Below are 26,010 nucleotides of genomic sequence, written 5' to 3' on the forward strand. Positions count from 1 at the left end.
TAGGACTGAAGCTTGGGATCAGAGTTGAGGGTGCGGAGGGTATTATGGGAGACGAAGTGTGTGTCTATGCTGATTCTTCTTTTTGCTGAGCGAGTTGGGGAAAGGAATGAGCTTCTAAGACCAGCTTGCAAAGTGAAGAGTGTGTCTGGTGAAAGAGATGCCTTCACAACACTAAAATTAGTTTGATTCTGTTTTCTTGCAGGCTTTGGTTTGATGAATTTATAGGCCTTTGGGTGTCAGTTCAAAATCTTCCCCAATGGGAAGGGGTAAGTATTTACTTTTCATCTACAGTAGAGGAGACTCATTTAAATATCCCTACAGTATGCTTGCAAAATATCTAATTACAATAGTGACATAATTTCTTTTTCTTATGCTTTATGTAGTGTGAGAAGGGAGAGTTGATAATTTTGTGATTGTTAGCAAGCAGTTACTGGCTCAGTAAATAAGGGAGCAGTTGTGCTTGGTGAGCGTTGTTCATTTGCTAGCTCAGGCAGCTTTCCTTTTCAACCTTGGGAATGCTGGCATTTTCCAGACTGACTCGTAATGCTTACGATGATGCAAGTGCTATTGTGATTGCTGTGATTAGAATTGTGTAAAATCCCATGATTATAACTGATCACGTTCGTAACAATCCCTAATTTTGAGTAGTAATGAGATATACCTTCCTTTGAATGATAGCCTGTGAGTATCTTCACTCTATGTATGTTTCTCCTGCCATGACAGGATGGGGTGGTTTTTTTTTTTCCTCTTTTCTTTTTCAGCACCTGTAGAAGGTACATTCATGTACTGCTTTCCTCCAGCTAAATGCCTAAGTATATAACACAAACTATTTCCAGACCTTTTTGATATCTCTCAACCACCTTGTTGGAGTTAGTATGCTAACTATGGAGAGCTAAAGAAACCTCCAGCGTAACCTTGTTTGCATCCCTGTCTTGAATTTGCATTGAAGTCTGTCTTAGTCATTTGTAGTTGTATTAGGCAGTTGTAGGTATGCCTCCTTGCTTGTTCTTATCTCTCTCCCAAAAGTTGTTCTCCGTGGCTCCTTTGGAGCTGAAGTTCTACCTCTGTGCCACCCTGATGATTGAATTCCTTCATGTAATCCACACGCTACGTGCGTGGCAAGGACATGCATAAGGCAGATGTGCTGTCTGCTGCTTCAGATCTTGCATCCATGATGGGTGTGTGCAAATACCAAAAAGTCTTTGAGGTAGGCAGCGGTACTGGCTTCTGTCCAGACTGACAGAGACTAAAATTGGTCTTCGTTACCATACAGATATTAAGTGCTTCGATGTTAAGTGCTTTTAAAGAGTCTATGTTAACCAATCGCCAAAGAAATCTCTCGCAGGGGTAACTTCTTTCTCAGCTTTGCTCTGACAGCAGTGAGATGTTGTCCTCTCTCTTTTTCACATGCAGTAAAGGTACTGTACTCTCCTTGACCAAAAATACCAGTGGACAATCTCTTTCAAGCAAAACTGTCTACCATTTACCTATCAGCCTTTTTGTTTGTCTCATATGATGAGATACGAACTTGAAAAATACGATAAATCTCATTCTTGAGACAATGACACCAGCAGCTTAGGTGCAGTTGATGTCAGCTGATCTATACTTTGGCTCTGCTGCAGTGACACTTGGCAAATTACCAGACTTTTTCCTGACTCAGTGTGAACATAAGCTCACTGACCATCTGGCTCTTCTCATTAATCTCCTGCCTGTATCCTCAAGGAGGATGATTTGGTCTCTTTGGAGAGAGCTGATTTCCTAAATGCCTTTGAACGCTACCTTAGTAGCGCATTCTGTTTCTGGATTTCTGGCAACTTCTGTACTAAAAGCCTTGTGCGTACATCTTCCTGATTTATGTTTCACCAAAAAAAAAAAAAAAAAAAGGAAGTCTTTTGTCAAACAATTCATGTTTGTCTGGAGTTGAACAGGGATGATTGCTATGTTTTGCATTTTTTTTTAGGATTGTCTGTAGGCACTTTTGCATCTTCCTGGTGGCTATCCAAAAAAGCACAACTCTGCCGATCCTTCCTGACGGAAGGATGACAGCCTGCCCATTTAGTATCATTATTTGGCTTGCTTCTGTCAACTGCTCTAACCAACGTTCTTTTGTGAGCGAGCAGCTGTCTCTGATGTTTTTGCTCTTCCACTGATTTCTGACAGTTTGCTGAGAAGGCACAAATAACTTTGTTTTTTCCACAGAGCTTTTACTTAATATTTTCTCTGCTGTTTTGCCCATCTCTTAAGGGCGGGCTTGCTCATTGCATCAAGCTCGGATGCAGATAACACTGGACGTATGGATTCTGGCTATGCAATCCAATTTAAGCCTCTGGTACTCTGCAAGATTTTTCTCAGCTTGCTTTGGCAGGAGTTGGACTTGCTGTTTGAAGAGAAACTATAGAATCAGTTGTCTTGGAGATGCATGGGAAGGAGTTTTTCAGTGGATATTTCTTAGTGTCAAACAGATAGATAAGGAACTGTAGTGTAAAATATCACAACACTTGTCCTCAGGCTGTGGCAGATGTGACAGTCCTGAATTCAGTTTGTTTTTTTCAAAAGCTATTGCATCCTTCAGAGTGAGAGAGGTAAACTGTACTTTGAATCTTTTAGGCTCAGTGACAGTAGCTTTCTAAATCAGGCAGGATAGTTTAAAGCCCTTCTTTTTGGCTTCACCATAGCTCTAAGGTACTAGTAGAAGCAAAAAGACTCTTTGGAGACCTGATATATGTTTTCCTACTTGGACTGAGTTCATAAAAGGAGCACTGGTGGATTTTGGTGGTGATTTTCTTGCCTCTTCCCCCTGCTTCCCCAGTCAGAGTATGAGGATGACGCTTATAAGAGTCCTTATAACAGTGTCTCCTCAGAACACCTTTCAGGTCTGTTTTGGACTCATGAGACTGTCCCCTGGCAGTGGAGTATCTAATTGTTCATAGATAGACAATACTGTCACGCGAGCTGACAGCTAGTGCCACGCTTATGAGCCGCAGGCATTTGTAAACCAAACCTTATAAACATGACAGCGATAAGCCGAGGCAGGTGCACTTTCTAGAAGTATGGTGGTTCCTGCAGAAGCTAAATAGTCCTTCAAGTCATGTTGGTTGAATTTTTTCAGTATCTCTATATAAATGCCATTTCAGCTATTCTTTTCGCTCATCTCAGCTGAGATAATTTCATTGGTGAGGAAGCACCATCACATCAACTGGTAGTCATAGATGCTTGTTCAACAGTTCCAGCTCAGAGTACTGTTGGATGTGTGCATGGTGTACGTTTTCTAATCTAGGTTGTCAAGCACCAGGATGATTGCCAGCCAGAGTGGGCAATGCAGAGCCCTTTCCTTCACCAGGAAGTGTTTTGTCTTTGGATAACTGTTTATTCTGTTCCCAGACCCTCATGTCTGTACGGAGTCTGTCTTTTGCATCTTTGCCTTTAAGTGGATTCTTAACATGTACCTTGGTAGGGTCACGTTCTTCAAACTATTCCTTAGACCATTTTCTAATGATAACTGATCCAAATAATATTCTCTCAAAATGCTATCAAAATTGGGTATCACAGTCTATCAAAACAAGTTTCTGTTAGAGAAGTCTGCATAATGCCCAAATGCATTGTGCATGCCAGTCTGCACACAGAATGACCAAGCAAAGCCTGTTCTGTTACAAGATTTCACTTTGGGAGTGAAAAAGCAAGAGTAAAAATTTTCCTTTGCGTTGTGAGTTTTCTGTGAAATATGTCGACTGTCATCTGGATTTTGTTCCAAATGTTTACTGCAAAGAGATGAACAGTCTGCTACATACCTAATTGATAAAAAGGTGTTTGTTTGAAGGACTCTGAGGCTTATTACAGGTAACTTCTGGGAGTCACTGCTTGGTTATTCTGCCATGTGGGAGCTACTCAAAAGGGGAAAAGATATTTCTTAGCAAAAGCTGGAGTCTTTGTCAGCGGGTAGCTCATAGGTGAGTTTGTTTGCTCCTCTTCATTTACTGTGCTTCAGAGTTGTTCTGACAGTAACTGGTTGAGAAAGAACTAAAACGGTGGTGAGTGTGTTCTGGCTCACATGTTAATATACAGAGCATGGAGGAGAGGACAGTATGAGAATACCTTCAAAAAGTACCATTAGAGTGTCATTAGAAATAAAAAGTTTGAAGAGTTGGAGTGTATATGCTGATAGGTACAAGTTCCCTGAAATATACAGCCTGTTTCTCCTGCTTAGTCATAAGCATTGAGTAATGGATTTGGCTCCTGAAGGTAGTAACTCCCTGCAGATGGATTATGAAATATGGTATTGGTGGTTTCTGATGGTGTGAAATCTCCCTTTACAAGTGGTTTATTGCTACGGGTAGTTTTAATCTTGCAACCGTAAGGTAGATTGAAGGGTTTTGCGCCTCTTTTGTCATAAATGTATTCTTATGAATGTTTTCTTGTTTTGTGATTGTTTTCAGCATTTAGTAAACCTTTTCGCTCGTTTGGCCACTGACAACATTGGGTACATAGATTGGGATCCGTATGTACCAAAGGTAATATTTATCGCTTTATGAAATTATTTTTTTTTTTAACTTTTTGAGATATGTCTTCAGCCTTACAGTGCTGAGAGGAATAAATATTCCTTGTAGTATGGGTCTTACACCACCGAGGCCCAGTTTTCAAATAAGGTATGTTCTTCTGAAGACCTAAATCTAACTTTGAAAATTGGAGACTTAGACTTTCTTTTCTAACAGGCAGCACTGGAAATAAGTACAGGTATATCGCCTGGCTAAAAAGGGAAATCTAATCAGTGACATACTTTACTGTACATTTAACTAGTCCAATCTCCTTGTGGGAATGGTTCTTAATATGATATTCTTCTGACGAATAATATGAATCTTTCAGGTTATGGATTAATTTGTTCACAACAGTTCTTTAAAAAAAGAATTTGTGATATGCGAGCGTTTATGCCTATATGTCTATATCCATTTGAGATGCAGCATATTTCTGAAATTGAAGGTTGTTTTCTTTCAGTCTACTCCTGGTTTAGATCAAAAGCAGTAATTTCTATTTTATCTTTGAGCATAAAAAGAGAACAAGAGACAAAAGTACAGCCAAATCCATTGTTGTTCTCTTGGTGACAGTCAAAATGGTGCTAACAAACGTCTTCACTAACTTATATATGTTATACTATAATTATCGAAGGTTTTTCTCGGCAGTCTGCCTCACTATTTTGTGGTTTATTGAATTTTTCCCATGATAATGGGGATAAGAAACCATTCTGTTATTTTGTCTATAGGAAACTAAGACTGACTACTAAAAATCTTCAGATCGGTGTTTGATAATTGGATTATGTCACTTAAATCTTATGTCCTTTGAAAGAGTAAAATTTAGATTTTTGTCTCTTAGGTTGCTAAAATCCTTTCTGGCAAAGTTATAATATGGTTTAGCTGGTGTGGGTTGTTTTTCTTTTCTTTTTTCTTTTCATCATTTTTCTTTTTTGAACTGAAAATGTCTACCTTATTTAATAAACCAACAAGGATTTTTCTTTTCAATTCCATATTTCTTTGTGTAGTCATACCACTATATTATGAAGGCTTGCTTATTTCAGGCTTAGCTTTCTTTTCCTCAGCAATTTCCTTTAGCATACATAATGCGATCTCCTTAAATTTCTGGTCCCATATGTGATACTAGGATCTTCTGGGAGTTTGTTTTAATCTCCTGATACTACTTGTTAAAATTAAACATTTAACTGACTATTGTTTTAAATGTACTTCTTGCAAGATATCTGTTTCAAGATAGATAAGAGATCTTTGGCTTGCTCTGAAGTATTCTGGTTGCAGACCTATTCTGGTTGCAGACCTATGGAAAAGGCTTTCTAGATCAAACATTAAAACGATTGAGTTCCTTTCAGCAGGAAGGATGGTCGGGAAAAACACACAGAGAAGAAAGGTGCTGCACCTTAATTCTGTTGTCTGAAATTTAAGGGAGACAGATGAAAAATTGTTCTTCAACCTGCTCTCCTGCATGTGCCTCTTCAGTAGTATCAGAAAGATAGTTAGTATGCACTGTTTGAAACGATTTCAGGTTATGCTCGTTTAATTCTTATTTTGTAGTGCAGCTAATCTGAATGTTAGAGTTCTGAGTTTTTCTAAATTCAAGGAAATAAAACACTTTAGCTTTCTGTGAAAATGTTTCCCCCGTCATAGTGTCAATCTTGAGAGCTGAAACTGTTCATGTCCACTGTTAATTTACCCAGAAAATGTTTGCTCCAGCAAGAAAATAGGAAAAAAAAAATGTGCAGGAGCAATTTATTATGGTAACTGTCTAAACTGATACTATTTTAATAATGTGGCTGATTTACAGTAACTGACTTCTTCTTACAGATTTTTACGAGGATCTTGAGGAGTTTAAATCTTCCAGTGGGTAGCAACCAAGTTGTTGTCCCAAGATTCTTAACGAATGCTTATGATGTAGGACACGCAGTAATGTGGATCACTGCCATGATGGTCGGTAACGTTTTTGTAAAATACAACAAAAACTTAATGCTAAGCTGTAAGCAACCATGCATTTTAAAATGGATCTCTTTTCTGCTGTCTGCCTCCCAGCAGAAGCATTTTTAGGCTTTGTTTGGCCCAGGATTTATTTTAAAGTGCAATGTCTTACTGTCAATTTGGAATGTGGGCCAAAAGGTTTATATCACAGCAGGTATCTGTGGCATTCTGGAAGTTCACAGCCAGCTACAAACACTGCTGCAGATGCAGACTTAGTCCTGCCATACAACAGAATTCTTGCATTTAATAGTGTACCTTCTCACATCAGAGGGAGAGAACTTGCCTTCTTGGTGCTAAGTTTGGTGGGAGAGGGGGTTGCACATGTAGTTTGATGCTTTGAGTCAATGGCTGTAGTTAAGTGAGAATACTCATTTACCTTTGTAGTGCTGTGTGCTGCCTTTTCGTGTTAAACTTGATCTGTATAGTAAATTTGTATGTTTTATTTTGAACAGGGTGGACCGAGTAAACTAGTGCAGAAGCATTTGTCTGGACTGTTCAATAGCATTGCTTCTTTTTATCATCCTTCAAATAATGGGCGCTGGCTGGTGAGTTTCTTGCCTATGAAGACAATGATAACTTTGCTGCCTGCAATACCAGCAGTCAAACTTGCCAAATCAAAGGTGCTGATAGATGTACTACATGTTCTATCAGTTTGCTTGTCTTTTGGTTTTGAGTCTTTAAATTTCAGGCTATGTCATCACACTGTAATTCAAATCATGCTTTGATTCTGATGTCAGGAACGCAGCTAATGGAAGTCTCCTTCAAACATCTAACCAAGCGCAGTTTAGTCTGAAACTAGACATCTAAGAAATGTATTGCTAAGAAAAATAAGTCAGCCCTTCAGAGAGGGGCGATCTACAGCATCGGTGTTTTCTGTGTAATACATATAGTGCGCATACCTTTTCATGTTGTTGAGCTACCATTTCCCAGATAGCAAAATCTATGTAGCCTTTTTGATGATGTAACTAGGGGATTTTTCTGCTAGAGACTGTGAGGGCATCTCTGTGATAGCTGTAAAAGGTGCAGGTTAAAATGGCAAGGCTGGCCTAAGCTGTGCAAGAGGAGCTGACTTGTTCTAAATCAGGGTGCTTACATAAATGTAAATGTGCAGAGAATGCTCTCAGAGATCTCCCAATTATTGGCAAGTAATCTTGATTCTTGACTGTATCCTTTGTACATATTTTCCCCAGTCTTTAAAAGAATCGTAAGGTATAGTGCTGGCAGCATAACCTTGCTGTTTTGTGAACTGAAGCTTAATGACAAATTTGGGACCTTGTATTTTAGAACTCTTTGGAGTTTTTCTTTATGATAGTTGTGCAATTTCAAGGTGTTAGCTTATTAACTGTCTGTTGTACACTTAGCAACTCAGGTTTTGGTTTTACTGCTGCCAAGTAATTGAAATTGATTGTCTTGAATTGATGGTCTTGTCAATTGATTGAATTGATCTCTTTTCTATTTAACAGAACAAACTGATGAAACTACTTCAAAGGTTACCCAGTGGTGTTGTCAGAAGGTTGCATCGTGAGCGCTACAAGAAAGTGACGTGGTTGACTCCTGTGCCTGATAGTCATAAACTTACTGATCAGGATGTTACTGACTTTGTAGAGTGCATTATTCAACCTGTTCTTCTGGCTATGTTCAGTAAAACTGGAAGCCTGGAGGCCGCTCAAGCGCTGCAGAACCTTGCACTGATGCGTCCTGAGTTAGTAATTCCACCTGTACTGGAGAAGTAAGTTCTATAGAAACGTTGCAACTTCCCCATTCCCTTTTCAGCAAATAAATACTCAAAGTCAAAGCACTCACATTAAACAATAAAGAATGTCCTTGCTGCAATTAAATGTTTGCAGTGAGTGCTGCTAACATAAGTTTTATTACGCACCTCAGAGCAGTCACCTGAGTCAGGACAAAGTGAGAAAGTGAGGAGGACTTTTCCCCCCCCCCCCCCCCCCCCCCCCCCACCTTTTAACGCCTGGAAATAATTCTAGGACCTTAATAGGGAAATTACGCTATAGCTTGTGTAATTTCGGATGGTCCTCAGGTGGTTTGCGTTTCTATTAGCGTTTTATGTCAGATAGTGGATGGATGAAAAGTAACTTTGTACTCCTTATTCAAGAGTCGTGTTGTGCCTTTGTACTAGCTCACTCTTAAGGCCAAATATAAATAAGCATACTGCGTGTTTGGGTAGTGCATGTTTTTTACTTTGTGTCAAAATATGTACTTTACAGTTACAGGTAACTTAAAATTAATATCCTTGGTTCTGACTTCATAAGCAAATCGTAAAGAACGCGTCTACCTAAAATGCTTAGTTTCTACTACAACTAACGCCTTGGTAACGACTAATTTCAAAAAAGTAATTCCTTCCTGCCCAAATGAACGGTTTTCTTCCTAGTGGCTACCCATGTTCTCCCCCCTATGCGGTCTTTAGCACTTTAACAACCCATGTTGTAAAGCCATCATAGAAATGAATTGAGCCCTTCCTGAGTTCCATACCCTATTGGCTCCGCTGTTTATAAAAACTTGATAAACCTGCTCTTACGTGAAAACAGTTCAAACATAACAGTTCCAAGAAAGACAGCAGTAGAAGTCCATGTTGGGTATGACTATAATTCCTGTTTTAAGAGCAGACTGAGTGTTCAGTAGATCAAACTATCACTAGTATATTTGTCTTGGTTGGAATTCCACGTTCATTTTGTTGAGTAGATGTTGGTCCTTTATGCTTTGAGTGATGTAGGTCATGGTGGCACGATGACTCCCGTTGGAGCTGTAGGTGGTTAGTAACAGTATGAAATCTGATGCAGTTTATTTAAAATGCTTGGTGTAAAAAATGCAGGTTTAAAAATCTTGTAATTTAACAGGTTAAAGAAAAATATGAATTTTAATGTAACGTTAAATAACATATCCCTTATCTACTTAGAGGCAATCAAGGCAAATTTTCATGCTTGCAAGAACCACCTGCCTGTAATAAGGACTGACTTATTGATAATCTGTTAGCAACATATAATTGAACAATGCCACCTGTTGGGGTTTGGTCCTTAAAGTTCAAAAACCAACAACATAATAGCCGTGACTCTAGAAGTCCATGAAGTTATTAATTGCTGTGTTGCAATTACTAACAAATTATTTTGTTCTGAATTTGTTGTGAATAGGACTGGTCAGCTGGAAGGAGCATATTCTAAAAGAACAGTGTTAGGTCCATTGGAAGTAAATTGCAAAAACAGTCTTGAATCATTAGCATAAAAATATCTTCTTGTAGAAATTTTATACCCTTTTTTGTGTTTAAAAAAAATACAATCCAATTTCTCTCAAGATTTTAGAATTGATACTGTTTCTAATATGGCTGCTCTGAAACTTTATAGAACATATCCTGCACTTGAGACATTGACCGAACCTCATCAGCTCACAGCTACTCTAAGCTGTGTAATTGGAGTAGCTCGTAGCCTGGTATCTGGGGGGAAGTGGTTTCCTGAAGGTCCGACACACATGCTACCTCTACTGATGAGAGCATTGCCGGGGGTGGATCCAAATGACTTCAGCAAATGCATGGTAAGTGTATAAACTTTACCTCTTTTTAGAATATGGTTAACTAATTAGCTCACTCTGGCAGCTATGAGAGCAAGTAAAACTTGTGTTTCTTAGCCTGGTTTTGTGACATCTCTGTTCCTACACGATTTTATTTGCAAAAGTTAATGTTACAAACCTCTAGCTTATGGTATTGCTTTTGGCTTATTAGACAACGCCAAGTGAATCTTTAACAACAGATCGTTAAGCAGCGTACTGATTTGTTGGACTGTTAAACGAGATAAAGTAAATGTTCCAAAGCTAGTACCAAATATTCCTTGTATTTTAAAATCAATAGAAAGACCTTTTCTTTTCTTTACTAAATCTATTAAATCAGGTCTTAAAAGCCCACATCTTCAGGAATTTGTATTCATTGACTGTCCAAACAATGAAAACATTAATTGGCTTTTATGACTTTAAAATTCAGCAGAAAATAAAAGTATAGGTTTTTTATTTTTGTTTTTAAACAGCAATTTGATTGTTGTCTTTGTATAGTCTCAACTTTAAGGGGTTTGGGTTTTTTTGCCCAGAATCAGAAATGGTTGAGGTTTTGAGGTAGGAGGACTAGTTTATGGATTTTGTGTGTGTGTGTGCGCGTTATGATTCTGCTTTGGCTCCTGTACCTTAATCCCAGAAGTTTTTTACTGTGTGTAATAGAGTAATATTAAAGAGCTGTTTGCAACTCTCAACAGATTACATTCCAGTTTATTGCAACATTTTCTACTTTGGTGCCTTTAGTAGATTGTTCATCTGTATTGCAAGAAAGAGATGACCTCTCAGAGGTAAGAATGCTATGCAGTTATAAATATAAAGTTGTCACCTACAGTTCTTAATTTCTAGCAGTGTAATGTCTCTTCAGATACATTACTGGTTTGCTACTGTCATCTTGGTGTAAGTAAAGTTACATTTAAAAAAAAAAATAAATTGTGGATCACATTTGCTTCTGGTCAATGTGATGGAGCTGGTATCAGCGTAGGAATTGGCCATGTATTCTTGGCGTTGCTTCTTAGTGATAGGTGGTTGTGGAAATGTGTAAAAAATTTAAATGGTTTAATATTTTTATGTCAAAACTCAGCTGAACAATGCACTGTGCAGCCTAATCTGACTCTGGGCTAGCCCTGCTTTGAGTAGGAGGTTGGACTAGGTTGTCTCTAGAGGTCCCTTGCTACCAAAATTTTTATATGAATTCTGATAAAATAGCAGCTTCATTACTATTAAAGTTTTTGAAGCTTGTTATGACCTTACAACTTTTAAGATAACAAATCAAAAAGAAAATGCAAGTGACTCCAATGTTGTTGTAAGATGTATACGTATCACTTCTAGCTGAAAACTAGTCCAACATAATGCAATGTAAAAGGCAACCAAGTCTGGGATGCTCTGGAAGGAGCTTGGTCTCCTATTATTGAAAATTTCCTAAGTTTAAAAATAATGGGATGCTGCTTCTGTTTGTATTTATTTTTCAGAAAACTAATGCCTTCCTGAGCACTGAAAGGCTGTTTACATTTTATGGGAAAGCATTTAAATATACTTACATCTCTTTTAAAAGTGTTCCTGTAGTCATGCTTCTCTCTTCTGATTAAGGTGCTGTTGCTGTCTCTTCAGATGCTTGTTAATCTCCTCTAATGAAGAGCTAGTAACATCTTTAGAGAGTGAGCCTCATCTCCCCCTTCTGTGTTCTGTCCTTTGCTGCCCCTTCACTGACACTATCTCCGCACCTGTCCGCTGCTTCAGAGCGCTGTCTGTATACATCTGTAATCTTAAAATTCCCTGCTCTCCATTCCTCCAATGCTTTTCTTTACATAAGAGCTTTTTCATGTAGTGAAAAATACAGGAGCGCCTGGGAAGCAGTTTTTCTGTTTCTCTGCTTTCTCTATTTACCACTAGACTTTTGAATGATTTTTTTTTGGGGGGGGGGGTTGGGTGGTTTTTTTTTTTTTTTTTTTTTTTTTGATAACAGCAGTTCAAGCACAGATAGTGAAGCTGTATTTGGAGCATTACGTATGAGGCAGCAGCAGTGTCAGCTATGTGAGTTGAAACTGCTATGTAAAACTTGTTTTGTCTGCTGCTAGGAGATTGTCTTTGTAGTTTTGAGAACAGCTAGTAGTTACAGATCAGACAGATTCTGAATGCTCTAAAAACTTTTGGAAAAAGGTTAATTTCATTGCCCCAGAATTGCAGCACTCAAATCATCAGAGAAGTTTGTACGCTGAATGATTAACGTAAATACATTGCTGACATCCCTGCTGGAAAGGAGGATCAGTAGTGAGGCCAAAGGCTGTATCCCTAGAGACAGACCTGTTTCACCCCAAGAGTTTGTTTGAGCCAGGAAATCTAGTAGCACAGTGCAAAGAACATGTGATGGTTGTTTCATGTAGCATACTTGAAACTATACAAATAATCAGTTTGAAAAATAAACTGTAGTACATCTCACTTAAATGGAAAGTGTTCTTGAACTTGTTACTGTAGGAAACAAAGTAGATTATGCTTCCTTAAAAGCCCACTTGTGTTTCTCTCACATTGGGACGTTTTAGGTGGAAAGAGAACTGTGCTCTGCAACTGCTGAATTTGAGGATTTCGTACTACAGTTTATGGATAGGTGAGTAAGCTACGTATTGGTGAAAGCTTGGCATGAAAAACTTTAATAAACTTCCTAGTTCTGTTTACTAAATTGCAATTATTCTATCCATGTAGATGTTTTGGACTTATAGAAAGCAGCACGCTAGAACAAACCAGAGAAGAGACTGAAACTGAGAAAATGACTCATCTAGAGAGTCTAGTGGAATTAGGTCTGTCTTCTACTTTCAGCACAATCCTTACTCAGTGTTCAAAAGATATATTTCAGGTAGGTGTAACATGGACTTTCCATCTGATCTTATTTGAGGCTTAATTTTTTTTATTGTGAACGGCTGGTATGTTGTATCATTCTGTTATTTGTATACTTTTAGGATGTGATATTCATGTCTTTTGATGGTAATGCTAACTTAATTCACTTCCTTGCTTTCCACTTTTCTCCCTCTCCCTACCACTCCCTCAAATGGGCAAAAAATTCAAGGAGCCATGAGGCTTATTGGGTCAGAAAAATTATCTGGATTAAAGTAACTGTGAGAGAGGGGGTTGGAGAATCCATACTCTTACATGGACAGATTCTTTCCTTGGAGGTCGGTAACACATTGTAGCCTGTTTACATTCGAATTGTATTTTAGGTATATTTGGAGATGGTAGGTTTAGTACATTTGGAACCATTGCATTGGACACGTAGAGGTATGATTTTATCCAAAATCTTCTGTGTAGTTTAAATCTTAAATATTTGTATTGGCATTGTGTTTAATTTGTATTTTTCTTATTATTCATCATTGAAGTAATCACATGCGATCTGCATCGTGTATAATTCAACCTGCCTTGCAAGGTGTTAACATATTAACCTGCTTTAGAGTATACTGTCCACTTAAATCTCTGTTTATTTAAATGAGGGATATCTTGGATTTACTTTTCCCACATGTGAAATAGCATAGTTTTCCCTTCAGAGGACTGTGTGGAAACTCATTTTACTGAGTGAAAACCACTTCACTGTGTGGTTTCTCAGAAGCTTCCCCAAGCTTGTATCAGTAAGCAGGAAGTATCTGGTCTCCTTTCTTTCCAAAGTGAGCACTTTAGAAGCGTCTCCAACTTCCAGCTGAAAGCAGGGTCCCATTATGACACCGGTTAAAGCGCTCTATTTTTAAACTTGTGGAGGGGGAAGAGGGAACCTATCTGTAATCGAATGGATTTTAGTGATAGCGGACACTAATGCATTTTTCATGAGTGTTAGAGTAAACAAGAAGAAAAAGCGAAAATCTGCGAACTATGAAGCTGTTGCGACAGACCTTTTCTCATTGTTACTTTGTAGCAGCCTTTATTCTTCAGTGCAGTAAAATAATTAAGTGTGGTACAATTAGACATGAGTCATGTATAGAGCAACTCATGTGCCGATACATTCAAAATTTTCTTCCTGAGCAGTTACTATTCATGTAAGTGTTTTTTTTTTTTTTTTAATCTTCTTTTTTCATAATATCGCCAACTGTAATTAAGAGGGTGGCTACATTTTACTCAACTTCAGGTCTTCTGCAGAACTTTTCTGACTTCTGTGTCTCTGTTTTGATTTTTAATTTGAATCATGTTTGCGATTATATATTTCAGAAGGGTACGGCGTTATGCACAGATGCCTTCTTCTGTGTAACATCAAACATTTGGTGATACCTTGTTTAAAAAGAAAAGGTAACTTCCATCTTTTATATTCATTTTTAGGTGGCCTTGGAGAAGGTTTTTAACTTTGCTGTTTCAAATATATTTGAGACAAGAGTTGCTGGTCGGATGGTTGCTGATATGTGCCGAGCTGCAGTAAAAGTGAGAGAGAATGCTGTGACTTCACTTGATCTTTATTTTTTTTTTTAAGCCCATACTACCACTTTTTCATATGTAAGGTCTTTAATTTTTCTTGTAAATATAGACGGTTCTTAATATTTACTCTTCTAAAACATGATGGTTGCATTTGGCACTATCTCAAGAGGATAATTGACAAAATATTTTCAATTTAGTTGCATTGTACTTAGTGTAGGTTTTATTGAGAGTTCAAAAATCGTAGTCAGTCTGACTCGAATTGTAGTTAGAGTTGATTTTTTTGATCATAGAGATATGATTTTTCCTATCCCTCTCTCTTTTTCAATAGTACTGTTAATGCACACATTGATAAAAATCCTTTGAGTTCCATAAGGTGTATGGTTTTTCTTAATGGACTATTTATGATGCTATTTCCAGTGCCGCCCAGAAGAATCCCTGAAGCTCTTTGTACCCCATTGCTGCAGTGTTATAACTCACCTTACTGTCAGTAAGTTTAAAATATTTCTAATATTACACTTGCTTCATTTTGGGTCGTTTTTTACTGAACATAAAAACAATACGAACATTTTCCTTTCCCCTCCTCTTTACCTCCCCCCCCCCCCCAAATTAATCTCAGTGATGGAAAATTGATTTTGCCTGTGACTTCCTTTATTTAAAAAAAAGTGCATTTACTTTCAAGACAGAAATCAAATTACAAGACCGTTGTTCTTTATTAAAAAAAATAGTAGCAATTTAAAATGTCTCTAAACTTATTTATCTGTTTATCAAAAACAAGAGATTAAATGTGCTGAAGTAACTTAGGTGGATGGGGTGAAGAATGAATTGGAAGGGTTGCAAGAAAAGGGTTGGGAGTAGAGTTTGAGATGCAAGAATCTGGTTAATTGTTCATCTTTTTTTGTAAAACTGACTGCAAGCGTCAGTTGCAGTCAGCAACTGTAACAGCAGTGCTTATCGCTTGTTTCTCTAGATGATGACGTCTTACGTGACGAAGAACTAGATAAGGAGCTACTCTGGAATCTTCAGCTTTTGTCAGAGGTATTGCATAGAATGCTCTCCCCTGTGCATGTATGCGCCATCACAGAATCCTATTTAATGCCCCTGAAAGAAATGAACAATAAACCTCTGTGAAATAAACAGTTGTATGAAATGTATTGCATAACTTCTTTTTCTGATCTAACTCTGTATGAGGTGAAAGTCAATGTTATTTGAAGAAAATAAAGGTATGCTATGTACAGGACAGAAAATTGAAGCATCTTTGATGCAAATAATTGAGGGATAGGGAAAGAAGAGGGATCAATGCAGGGAAAAACTTAAAATCCTTTTGTTTAAAAAAAAAAAAAGTCTAAAATGAGTCTCAATGTTAATGAGTAAAAATAGAAAATTTGAGAGCAAGAAACACTCTTGCAGTCGTTGTGTTACTTAAGCATTTTCAACAGCAGTAGAAGTGGTAGTTCATGTATGAGTTCAGTCTTCCAGTTGAATTAGGTGTGATTTATGGACTGAAACCAGGTACAGGTTCACTTGACTGGTATAGTCTTCTCTCTACTGTTAAATTTACTTTTTGAAATATTTCTTTCCTATTAGATCACTCGAGTGGATGGAAAGAAGTTGCTGCCATACAGGGAGCAGCTTGGGAAGATTCTGCAGCGAACCCTACACTTAACTTGTAAGCAGGGTTACATTCTGTCTTGTAACCTACTGCACCATCTTCTTCGTTCTGCTACACTTATCTACCCCACAGAATACTGCAGTGTGCCAGGTGGCTTTGACAAGCCTCTTTCTGAATACTTTCCTATCAAGGCAAGGATTTTCATTTATTTAGGATTAGAGGATTTGACTTTTTTTTTAAAAACAATCCTGTGCTATTTTACTTGTATTTTGAACATGGGTAGCAGCTATGGAAAGTGTAATTGAAAGATGCTTTAACCTTTGAAATGTGTTTAGCAAATTACAAGTTACTTGAATATTGAAAATATATTGAGAGCAAAAAATGAATACTGTGTTGAGTAGTTTTATACCACAACATGCTTGAGATATGTGTGTGTATGTGATAAAATGACATATTATAGTAATGCAATCATTACAAATTATGTTGAAAGTACCTGCTCATGTTTCTTATGTTGTAATACAGGATATGTTGAACTGAGACTTGGCTATCAGGAAGTGCAGTTAACCTGTTAACTTTGAGGTTAAGAAGGAGAATTTTGCTGTTTTCTAACTTAAACATCCCAGTTACAGAAGTATTTGTGACTAACTTTCATCTGCCTTTGCAGATGAGAGTTACAGCCTTTCCTGGTTCCTCTTCCTATTAATGCGGTCATTAGATGTAATGAGTAGTGAGGGGTGCATGCAAAATGGGTGTAAATACATCAGTGCAGAACAGCTACAGGAAGGAAGATACAATATTCTAAAGGCAGAATAACAAATGAATAATGACACTACACTGAACTTCATTTTGAGATAAAAATCAAAGTAGAAGTGGCAATATTAAAAGTTACTGAAAGTAACAAAAGTAATGTGGTGGTCTACTGTTATGCCTTTGAGGTTGGTTTACCAGTATCACAGACGAACAGCAGGCTGGTAAGATGGTCTATTTGAGTATAAAATTGCATTTTTGCCTAAAAATGTTTTTGTATGCAACTTAAACTACAGAAAATCTCATGCTTATTCCTGAAGGCCAGTACAGACCTATGAAATGATGAGAAAATCAAGTAGGACCAGATACTCCTTTAAAAAACACAGAAAGAAAAATCTTTATTTTTTGTGTTAAGGCATGTAATAAATTTTTAAAATACTTCCTGTGGAAACAGAAGGGGGGAAAAAAACCCACAGTCCTTTAGTGTTTATCATAGATAAGTGTCTAATTTAGAAAGTATATTATTATATCAACTCTTAATTGTTATGAAGAGTGAGTTTGTCACTTACAACTTCCTATCCTGCCCCCTTATAAAATCCTAATTTTGTCACTTTCTCAAATAATACTCGTGGAGACTAGGACGAGCCTGGTCTTCCAAGGAGGAAAAGTAATAGCAGGTTATGTTGAGTAAGTGTGCTATCATAGTTTTTTGAACTTTTTGTCCAGTCAGATCAGTTAGGCGTTTTAGTAACAGATTGTGAAGTTTTGTAATCCTAAATTACCACATAAAATTGGACGAAGACAGGAAATGGAAAGTCAAGATTTCACCGGGGCTTTCAAGAGCTTGCCTGTTAATTGGTGTAATTGTAAGCACAGAACTTCATCTATGAATATGAACTAATAATAAACATCCTTTTTTTTTTTTCCTGCAAGTACTCATGATATCAATTCTATAGCACATGTGAACTTTTTGTAAACGAAAGAAAAGTTGTCGTTGTTATAAGATGACCTGGTATTGTATAGAAAGTCTAACTTAAAATCTAACTCATTTTAAAAACGAAAATGCCAAATTTCCAGATAGTACTTCAAAACTGCAAAGGAGTATTACAAAATGGGCTAGCCTCTTCGTGTCCTCTATAGGAATATCAAATGTCAAAGTTAGACTTCAGAATATTCTGAATTTGTACATAGCCAAAGGAAAGACCAAACTATTGTAGATAGTATACCAGGTTTGGGGTTTCTGTTTGGTTTTATGGTGATCTTGTTTCTTTTGGAATGACCGCTTTACAGCGGTAGCTAGTTTGTGTGTTGGCTTCTTTAGCAATATTAAATGCTATTTTTTCTTTATGGAAATTTCAGCTTCACAGTTTGGTTAATAGAGCATGTCTTATTTATTGTAGGACTGGGGTAAACCAGGTGACTTGTGGAACTTGGATATCCAGTGGCATGTTCCTTCATCTGAGGAAATAAACTTTGCTTTTTATTTGCTGGATACCTTTCTTCAGCCTGAGCTCACCAAACTAGAGCACTATGCAACTGGAAAACTAGAAATGTCCAGGTCAGTGGTGGTATGTAATATAGAGAATTTGTGTATCCACTAGTGTTTGTTTCTGGTAGTTATTGCCAATCACGTTTGCACTACAAAAGTGAGAGAGTAAAATACTACAATGTTGCACTGTCTTTGGATACTATTGCAAGTATCTTTCCCAGATTTTTGATTCTTATAAAGTATATTTAGGTGGAAGTGTATTTCATGAAATAGGTAACAGATTACTTTGAACAGAAACGCTCCTTTTAAAAATTCCCAAACAGAAGAGGCTTTGTACCCATATAAACAGTGTCTTTAAAAGGAGGGTTTTTTATTTTGTTTTGTATTTATGCTACCAATTATGGTTCCACTTATCTTGCTGACTGAAGTTCTTCCTCTAGACTACCTCTTGTTACTCTGGCACAAACAATTTGTGTGCCTAAGCTATGAAATGGGGCGCAGACTGATTTTTAGCTTGGTTATCTGCTTCTCCCCACTAACTTCCTGCAAGTAAAAGGTGTGGTGTATTAACTGGTGTTCTTAACCAGAAGAGGTTTCTGATTCACTATATAGTGTTTCCCAGAAAAAAGTGGTGATGGCCTAACTAAGGAGGCAACACAGAGTCAGTGACATCGACAGAGGAGAGTGGAGACAAGAAAAGTTGTAGCCAGTCTTGTTAAACTTTGTCAACATGAAACTGTGGAAACTAAGGATGATTTCCAATGCATAAGATACTCATCAATTTAGTATATGCTAAAGCACTGATAAGTGACAAATAGCTAAAGCTATTTACAAGCGTTATACCTCAACCTTTCTTTATTTCTCATCTTAAGGCTTCTGACCCTTGCAACAGTATGTACCTCAACTGATGTTCATAATAGCATGTGACAGTATACCTCATGCTGTAAAGTGCTGCCCTGCATAAAGCAGGGTATATCAGGCTCCTAAATATTTTTCTGTCTATAATCAAGTTCCAGCATCGCTGGAATCAAGTTCCAGCATCATATTTAAGGCTTTGGTTTATTCATATGTTTCTTTTCTTTGTTTCCCTTCTGTCTGATACCTTATGAGTAAAGCCGTTTATAACAGAATTGGACTTTGGTTTGGTCAAGGATTCACTGTGCAACCTAATAGAAATAAATTATGATGATTTGGGAAAATATAGCCAAATGTTTGAATCTCCAATTAAGTTGGAAGGCAAGTCAGGAAAGCTGCAAGAGTAAAGAATACTCTTTGTAGCTGAGTGAGTAACAGATGTGAATAAATGAGAGGCTGAATGAACCTTCTACTGCTTTGAACTCGAACACTTACAATTTCTGAAACTAGAATTCTCCTCAGATTTCTTGTTTCAGTGTTTCATTGGCTGGTAGTTGGAAATTAAATGTTTTTAATATACTTAGGTGCTTCAGAATAAGACTTTGTATTACAAAAGAGGAAATGAAAAATTATAGTGGTCTTTGTTAAACGAGTATTTAGAAAGTTCATAAGTAATGCGTAAGGACTAAGACCTGTTCAGCTTAGAAGCCTCGTAGTAGGGCTGGGAGGAATTATTTTACAAATCAGAGTTGCTTAGCGCAAAGACTGGAACAAAGGCCAAAATTTGTAGCTGTATATTAAATGATGCTGCTTTAAATGAGAAGGCCTTAAACAATATGCCATAATTCTCTACCAGAGCACAGAAAAAAGTAAGAAGTGTTCCTGTTGTTAAATTGTGTTTTATCATCAGACCATAACATTTTCACTTATAAAGAAAATATTCTCTCATCCTGCTCCTGGTGGAAAGAACTCTTCTCCTTTTGGAGAAGAGGGGAAAAACAGTTGTAATAGAATTTGATCTCAGACTAGATAAAATTTTTCAAAAACATTTTTGGTAAAGCTGTCTTTTTTTCTTTTTTTTAAATCAATTTGTTTCATTTCATTGACGCTTCCTTCACTGTTTCAGAAAGTAAAATTTCCAAAACATTTTTTTTCAGAAAATGAAGTTGAATGTTGTTCTACAGTAACGTTAGGCTGGACCAGAAAAGCACAGCTTTCTGTAGCGCATCCTGTTGTGTTTAGAAACAAGATAGAGCTTTAAAAATGTTATAAAACCTTTTGAAAGCAGATACATTTGTCAGTAGTATATTTTCAAACGTTTGGCATAACTGTTAAAGTGATCATGTTTTCTTCTTTGTTTTAAGAGATGATGTGCAGCAGTGCCTCGCTATAGTGCATAACTGCTTGATTGGTTCGGGAAATGTTCTGCCTCCCCTGAAAGGAGAAAGGATAGCTCACCTGTAAGTAAAATTTATTCGTATGTCACAAGTGTTTTCAGCAATTATATTACATCATCCTGGTTTTTAGTGTTTTCTTGTTGCTATTATTGCACAGAACTGCTTTTGCTAATTATTTTGAAGAACTCTTCTACTAGTATAAAAATAGAGAAATTTGAAATAATGATTTGCAGAAACACTTGAATACTTAAAATATAGAGTAATATTAAATACTTTTCATGAAAGACTCTGAAAACGTTTTAAAAAGGTAGGTGACAGCGTTGCATTGCTAGTAGCCTTCCTGTAAATGAAATGGAAGCTAGGCATTTACTGGTGTGTTTGATATCCAAGGAGAAAAGCAGAGATTCCAACTCTCAGCTCTGCATCCATCAGTCGCTGAATCAAATAGCCACTCTTTTCTTCCCTGTGAAAATTTCTTAAAATATCTGGCTTGCGTAATTTCAAAAAACAGCAGCAACCTTCTCTTCTTCCAAAGGAAGCCTCCAAACCATAGCGCATTGCCATCTTATTCATGTTTCTATTATCCTGAAGAAATAATCATCGGCGTTCTGAACTTACCTTCTTCCTGTCTGTGCTCTTACATTAAAATAGGTAGTAAATCCATTTTGAAAGCTCATACTTCTGTGGATAATGTCACAGAAGAAACTGGCCATTGGTACCAGTATACAGTAGGACCCCAGAAAAAATGCTTGAGTAAACTCTTGTTCTGGAAGTAACAGGAACTTGTTGTATTGCAGTAGTTCAGGATTTAAAAAAAGATCGTTAATACATTGGATTGCTGCTTAAGTCTTGACTGTTTTGAGAAAGAGAGTTGAAATATTAACATTAGAGGCAATTGTAAGTTTCATCCCAGTGTTCCTATTGCTACATACCATGTTTTGAAATATGGAGGATTCCGGTTACACTTAACAGCCTCAGTCTGTATTTGAGGACTGTAAAGTTGCTGCTGAAACTTTTTGCCCAAGTGCCAACTACTAAAAGTGCCAAGGAGCGTTGATGTTTCAGATGCTTTGCTTTACGAGCTTAGCTTGCGTGAGCTCCTTCCTTGTACAGGAAGAGAGGCTTCTCTTGAATGTGTTTTAGAGCATTTGTTAAGCTGGAGAGCTTTGTAGAGGCCATCTTTTACCAGTGGCTATACATGAAACTTAAGGAAATAATTCTTTCAGTTGGAGCCTGAATACCATGCATTCACACTGACTCAGAATATCTTCAAGCATAAAGACAGCAACGTTCTTCAGGAGACATTGACTGCTGTGCCAGCCTTGTTCTGCTGGTCAGCATGGGGAAAACGTGGGACCAGTGTTAGCATCACTTCTTGATTCAATCTGAATCCTGTCCTGCCATCTTTTGGGCGGCAAATGCTATTTAAACTAAAGCTTTACAAATCTTAAAGCTCACAAATTCAAGGACTGATGTTTTTTTTGTTTTTGTATTGGGTCATGAAAAAAGTGATTTACTGTTCTTGGATGTTGTGGACTTGAATATGCTAAGGTGCTATCTTGGCCTAAAAAATTTCTAATGCCTCCCCTCCCCTCCCCTCCCCTCCCCCCCCCCCCCCCCAAAAAAATTTGTTGTTACAGTAATCTGTTAATCAAGGAAGAAACACCTGTGTATGATTTAGCAGTTTCACGCTCCTTATCTAAGTCATCTGATCAAATGAAGCTTCGGTTCTTGATAGTAGAAGTAGTCATCTCACCAGCTTCAGAGAGAACTTAAGTGAATTGCAGTGGTCATTAGAAAATGTATGTGTAAACTGTCTTCAGTTTTGTTTTGTGAGTGAATCGTTTGGATCATCTTCTGTTTATGTTATTGGGCAAGATAGGTTTGCTTCATTCTGTGAGGTATCCGTACTGCCTCATTAAATGTGTACAGTTTACATGAGAACCTGCTGAAATCAATTTGTGACGAAAGAAATTAAAATCTGACACTTCTTTTCTCACATAATTTGAATTTTGAAACTCAGCTAGTTTATTGTAAGTGTCCACGGAGCTTCTGAATCCATCACTTTCTGTTCTTTGGCCAGACTTTATGCATGCTGATGAAACCTCTTCTACCACACTGTGAGCAGCTCTTATGTCCAAACTTCTTGTTTTTACGTTAGGCTTTTTAAAACCGTTATAAAGGCAGTTTTTTTCAGTGACTTTATATAGGATTCTGTAACCTTCCCTCCGAAGTTGTATGAATTTTGTCTAAGTAAACTTTAGTTCTCATTCTTTGTCTGTCAGAATGTGTATATTATCGCAAATGGAAAATGGACTCCTAGGGAAGGAGAAAATTTGGGGGAAACAGTAAATGGGTATGCAGGTGATTGTCCTTTGACCTAGGAAGATGGACTAACCAATACTTCAAGAGATTCTATTGTGTTGTATTTCACAGATTTCATGTCAAATGTTAGCTCCTTATCAGATTTTTGGAAGAGGAGGATTACATTCAGTTTACTCGGGAAGAAAAATTATAAAGCATCTGGAGAGATGAGGGCTGAGCTGATCTGTTCAGGATAGATGGTATTCATTTTAGTGACACTTCTTTTGAAATGCGTATTCTGTTTTAGTAGGCTGAGTACTATATGTGAGTAAGGGTCACAGAAGTGATTGTATCGAGAAGGAAGATGTCCTCCTAGCTTCTTCCATCTCTCCCCTGCCCCAACCATGTCCCCCTCTTCCCCTGAGAAATAACTGGGATATTTGGGAGGAGGGGAGGTCTCTTGATTAAAAGACAACATAAACAGCTTCCTGTGAATACAGTGTTTTCTATCCCATGTGTCTGTAATGTTGTATCCGATTTGAGTGTAGGAGATGCCTTTTGCTGAACTTCCTATTAGGACAGAAAAAGTTGGCTTTTAATTTTAATTGTATCATGAATTCCTGGGATTTTTGGGGTCCAAGATATTATAGATAGAGCACTCAAATTTGAAAGTAAAGAGCTTTTATTGGGAGTAATGAAGTCAGTTACCCAGAATGCCCTTAAAGTGCTGTGTACTCACAGTTCCTACCACTAGCGGTGGTGATGTTCACTGTCTTAATGTGGCAGTGCAGGAATGTTTTGAATGCAAGCGTTGGTAAACGCTTTGATACATTCAAGTTAGAAAGTTCAACAAATGGACTTTTAAAACAAACTGGCATAGGAGATTTCTTATCAAAATTCCTCCTACACCACTTAACTCTAATGAAACATAGTTGATCTCACACCATGGAACACAACATTCTTGTTTGTGCTGGCTTTAAAGTGGAGCTGAATCCATGCAACTGCTAGAGTTTTCTATGTCTTGATGGTTAAGGGTACCTGAAGATTCCTGCTGAGACAGATTGCGAGTATTTGTTCTCTTGTAATCCTTTAGTCTGCTCACTGAACAGAAGGAAAGTCACATAGGTGGAAGATCTTGGAACTGTATAATTTGAACCTCAGCAAAAGAAATGTACGAACAGAATGAGCATTGAAACTCCCTGAAGGTAGCAGGATAGTAAACTAGACCTGATGGTTCAGTTAGTGTGGACTGTACCTGTCTACATACTGTTTCCACTGCCAAGAAACCCACAGGGTTTCTCTGAGTGAAAGCTGCCCAAATATTTGCAGACCTCCTCTTGAGTGTGTTCACAGCCTTATGGAGGGGGAAGGCAGTGATGGGAACGAAGGAGAAAGGAGCTGCTTTCTCTCAGTTAGGAGCAAGGTGCAGCAGCAGCGATGTCCTGCTGTATCTGCTGTCAGCTCCAGACTCTTTTGGTTAGGCAGCAGCAGGCCTCGATGGAGTGGTTCTTACCCCTGCTCTCCTCCAGGTTTCTAACAGCAGCTCCTGAGAGAATAGGTGCGAGCAGGTCAGGGAGAAGAGATGGAGTATTTTTTGCATGATGGTCCCCAAAGTGACAGATGAAATCTCTGCAGCTGATGAGAGTGAAATACAGTGACCTAGAGTGGAGAGAGTGTCCAGACTATTTAATAGACAGTTAGATTAAGGGAAAAACAGACTGCTCTTGAAAATGAGGTTCAGATATAGAGCTGTTCCTGAAAGATCACTAAACACCAAGAGGTATCAGGTGCTTGAACAGGTTCAGTGCAAAATCACAATTCAAAATTCAAAATCAAAATTCAGTTGGATTTTAGAACTGGGATTTTATTTTTATACCAATCTGTTTGTAATTATGTATATACATATGCATTCCAGTTTCTTCCTAGAAAATACTGACATTTGACTTCAGTAAATCCTTTCCTCAAATAGATTGATGACTTGGGGTTTTTGTACGTACGTTTGTTGAAATACTACTTCTTGGTAATAGACAAACTGCTGCTATATTTCAATTATCTCAGCCTTTGTATTGCTAATGATTACAAGCAGTATGATAAATTTTAACAGATCTAATTTTACTGTTGATTTAATTAAAATGATAACAACAGCGAGTGGTGCAAAGCAAGATAACTTTACTGAGTGAGAAAATAGGTTTTGAGGGGGTTATTTTTCAGCTTAAGTAAAATGGAAAACCAATTATAAAAATTATATATCGACCATGCGTCTCAAATGTCACAAGCTGCCTAAAAGCTCATTTCATGATTGGTTGTAAAAATTAATCTATGTTGTTGCAGAAAATTTCCGCGCTTTACACATGAGATTTGTCTTGATGGGTGAATTTAAATCACAGTATAACATAAATATGGTAGTCTCCTAAAGGGCAAACTAGCAAAGGTTATGAGTGCTGGTATTTGGAGAAGAAAAATGATTGAATCTAGATTTAAGTCTGAAAACGTTTGGCCACAAATTTGCCAGGTTGAATACATGAATCTACTTTCCACTGCCGTTATAATTTAAGATTGCTTGCTGCTTGGTGTTTTGTTGTAGCTATAATTTTCTTGGAAGTTGCTTCTGCAACAGGAAAAAGAACTGTTGCAAGTATAGAACTTCCCTTCTAGCATGTGAAAATAAGGGTATAGCACATCTTACTACAGTAGTACTGTTAACCCGTGATTCTTGTTTATTTGCTTGTAGATGATGTATTACAGTTCACAATGTCTTTTTTGTGAAACTTAGTTTAAAAGTCTGTTTCCACTAGTCACTTCTAAAAACTTTTTATTGAGAGAAGTTTTATGTGGGAAGTTCCTTGGTCCATTTCTGTGGACTTCTACAGGTATGCGTTTCCCCCCAGTGTCAAACAACTAAGAGTACCTGACAATTTCAAAATGTCTTTGCTTGTTAATATTTCTCTGTGTTGTGAATAGCCTTTATTTGCTTCTTGACAGGCTGTGTTAATTTTGAAAATAGATTTGCTTCTTGAATAGTTAAGATGGAAAACTTTTCTGATGTCTTTGATTGTTTGTTAAAGCTGAAGTTGAATAAAATTCCTCAGCGTTGGTATGGTATCTTCTATTTGCTGGATAGAATTGAATTGTGGTTTTATTTTCATGGCTTAGTAAATGCTGGTT

At 37.4% G+C, this 26,010-nt stretch overlaps 1 protein-coding gene across 1 annotated transcript in view; it reads left to right on the forward strand.

Moving 5' to 3' along the window:
* PSME4 (proteasome activator subunit 4) overlaps window positions 1-26,010 on the forward strand; it is a 75,926-nt gene that overhangs the window by 14,204 nt on the left and 35,712 nt on the right. The window contains exons 6-20 of the mRNA XM_068939962.1: window positions 203-266; window positions 4,434-4,508; window positions 6,342-6,464; window positions 6,962-7,054; window positions 7,973-8,238; window positions 9,866-10,052; window positions 10,760-10,849; window positions 12,599-12,663; window positions 12,759-12,909; window positions 14,352-14,450; window positions 14,862-14,931; window positions 15,412-15,479; window positions 16,029-16,244; window positions 18,201-18,358; window positions 20,509-20,604. Of these exons, the coding sequence (XP_068796063.1) occupies window positions 203-266; window positions 4,434-4,508; window positions 6,342-6,464; window positions 6,962-7,054; window positions 7,973-8,238; window positions 9,866-10,052; window positions 10,760-10,849; window positions 12,599-12,663; window positions 12,759-12,909; window positions 14,352-14,450; window positions 14,862-14,931; window positions 15,412-15,479; window positions 16,029-16,244; window positions 18,201-18,358; window positions 20,509-20,604 (1,821 nt within the window). The remainder of the gene's footprint in view (window positions 1-202; window positions 267-4,433; window positions 4,509-6,341; window positions 6,465-6,961; window positions 7,055-7,972; window positions 8,239-9,865; window positions 10,053-10,759; window positions 10,850-12,598; window positions 12,664-12,758; window positions 12,910-14,351; window positions 14,451-14,861; window positions 14,932-15,411; window positions 15,480-16,028; window positions 16,245-18,200; window positions 18,359-20,508; window positions 20,605-26,010) is intronic.

The sequence above is a fragment of the Struthio camelus genome, chromosome 3, assembly GCF_040807025.1.
Source record: "Struthio camelus isolate bStrCam1 chromosome 3, bStrCam1.hap1, whole genome shotgun sequence".
NCBI classification, from domain to species: domain Eukaryota; kingdom Metazoa; phylum Chordata; class Aves; order Struthioniformes; family Struthionidae; genus Struthio; species Struthio camelus.